Source organism: Aptenodytes forsteri, unplaced genomic scaffold (assembly GCF_000699145.1).
Source record: "Aptenodytes forsteri isolate BGI_AS27 unplaced genomic scaffold, ASM69914v1 Scaffold567, whole genome shotgun sequence".
Taxonomy (NCBI): domain Eukaryota; kingdom Metazoa; phylum Chordata; class Aves; order Sphenisciformes; family Spheniscidae; genus Aptenodytes; species Aptenodytes forsteri.
In genome coordinates, this window is record NW_008795916.1 from 104,356 (window position 1) to 106,386 (window position 2,031).

A 2,031-nucleotide genomic window follows, 5' to 3' on the forward strand; every position below is an offset into this window, starting at 1 on the left:
CCCCCCCCCAACCTCAGCAGTCCCTGGCCACAGACCTGGAGGAGGCGGAGGAGCAGCACGCCCAGGCCCTGCGCAGCCACCTGCACAACATCGACCGCCTGCTGCAGCTCCAGCGCTGCCGCCTGACGTGCCTGGAGGAGGGGTACGGCGCCCAGCTGGAGGCCCTGAAGACGGAGTTTGAGGCTGAGAGGTACGGAGGGGGAGAGGGACAGCAGTGGCACCCGCTGGCTGTCCTGTCCTGGTGCTGAGCCCTCTCACGGCCCGGCTGGGACCGCCGTGGCTTCCCTCTATCAGCAGCTCCCCCGTGGTTTCCCCAGGAGGACCATCCTTGAGCAGCACGAGCGAGAAAGCTGCTACCTGCGGGACGTGGTGCTGGCCGCGGAGCAGAATTATGCCAAGAATGACCACGAGGCCACGCTGAATTTCCAGAGCGCCCGGGATGACATCAAAAACAAGGCACGGGGAGGAACCGGCAAGGAGTCTTTTAGGGCTTGCGAGCAGAGCAACCGGCGAGGTTTGGGAGGTGCTGGGTCACCGACACCCACGTCCGTCCTCAGAGCCTGCAGGAGAAGCAGTACAGCCGCATGCAGCTGGGCGGGAAGGCGGAGGTGCTCTGGGAGCAGTTCCAGCGGGCCGTGCAGAGCTACGCAGAGGCCACCGAGCACCAGAAGATCGCTTTTGAGGCGCTGAAGCAGAAGGACGAGAAGAGCTCTAGGGAGATAGAGATGCAGGCGAAGAAGCTGCAAAAGCTCCAGGTTGCGGCGGGGCGCAGGGGCGGCCGTGGGAACGGAGACGCCCTCGTCCCGCTGCTCACGTTTCGCCTGTCCCCAGGACTCAGTCACAGCCACCAAGGGCCGGATCGCGGCTCACCTCCGGGAGAGCGAGGAGCAGAACCGGCGCGCGCGGGAGGAGAAGCAAAGAGTCCTCAGGCAGCTCCAGGAGCTCAAGAGCGAGATGAACCAGGCCGGGGCGAAGGCCCACGGCAGCCTGGCCAGGCTCACCGCGCAGAGCAGCGCTGCCCTGAAGGCGCTGGCGCGGGTGGTGGAGAAGGTGAGGCCGGCAGCCCGTGGGCAAGGCCAGCACCGGGCAGGGGAGGGGGGTGCCACCGTCCCCTCCCGCCCTGCCCTCACTCTCACCCCCCCCCAGGCCCAGCGCATCCTGCGGCTGGCTGAGATGTGCCGCAGGCTGGAGACGGAGGAGGAGAAGGTGCTGCCCTTCTACCCTTCCTCGCTGGCGGAGGGGGAGCAGCGAGACGCCCGGCAAGTCCTCGAGGAGACGCCCGCGGAGCCCCTGGCCTGGGTGAGGAGGCAGCGCCGGGGTCCCAGACGCTGCCGTGGGGGGGCGAGGGATGGGATCCAGCCTCGGGGACGGCCCGGCTCGCACGCAGGCTGGGGACCCCCTGCCCTCCTCCCTGCCTCTCGCTCAGGCCATGCGGGACTACGTGGGGCTGGAGCGCTTCTGGCAGCGGTTCAACAAGGCGAAGCTGGAGGAGCAGGCGCTGGAGCGGGAGCGGGCGGCCCTGAGCCAGAGGAACCGGCGCCTGCGGGAGCTGCTCAGGCAGTACCTGGCGGGGATCTCCGTCAGCCAGGAGGTGCTCGGCGAACCCAACTCGCTCCTCGCCGTCGAGCGCAAGAGCTGCGTCCCCAGGGACTTGCCCCGTGCCGGCCGTGCACAAGGTCATCAGGGCGTCACACACCCTGACAGCCTCTTGGGAGGGGACGCCCGCCTGGACCCCATCCACGGCTCTGCCGGCACCGGCTGAGTATCGCCGTGTGGATTGGGGCATCCAGCCTGGCACTCGGGGACACCGCAGAGACCGTGACTGCCTGGAAGTGCCATAAAAAGAGCTAAACTGTGCCCAAAAATGTGCTCCAGGGTCTTATTTCTGGTCACGCTGAGCTTCATCAGGGCGGGCGGGGGGTCTGTCGCCTCCCGCTCAGGTCTGACACGTCAGCTCCTCGGCTGCACCAAATCCCTGCTGCCGGAGTGGGCAGGGAGCACAGGCGGGGGTGCACAGCCCCTTCCCGCCCC

The 2,031-nt window shown here is 68.0% G+C and overlaps 1 protein-coding gene across 1 annotated transcript; it reads left to right on the forward strand.

Annotated features, from left to right (window-relative positions):
* Positions 1 to 11: 11 nt before the first annotated feature.
* On the forward strand, positions 12 to 1,762 carry CCDC65 (coiled-coil domain containing 65; the record flags this gene model as incomplete). Its single annotated transcript, XM_009284625.1, has 6 exons — positions 12 to 190; positions 318 to 456; positions 558 to 755; positions 832 to 1,050; positions 1,147 to 1,299; positions 1,427 to 1,762. Coding segments are annotated over 6 exons (1,224 nt in total), but the record flags the coding sequence as incomplete, so codon positions are not given.
* Between the last annotated feature and the right edge of the window lie 269 nt (positions 1,763 to 2,031).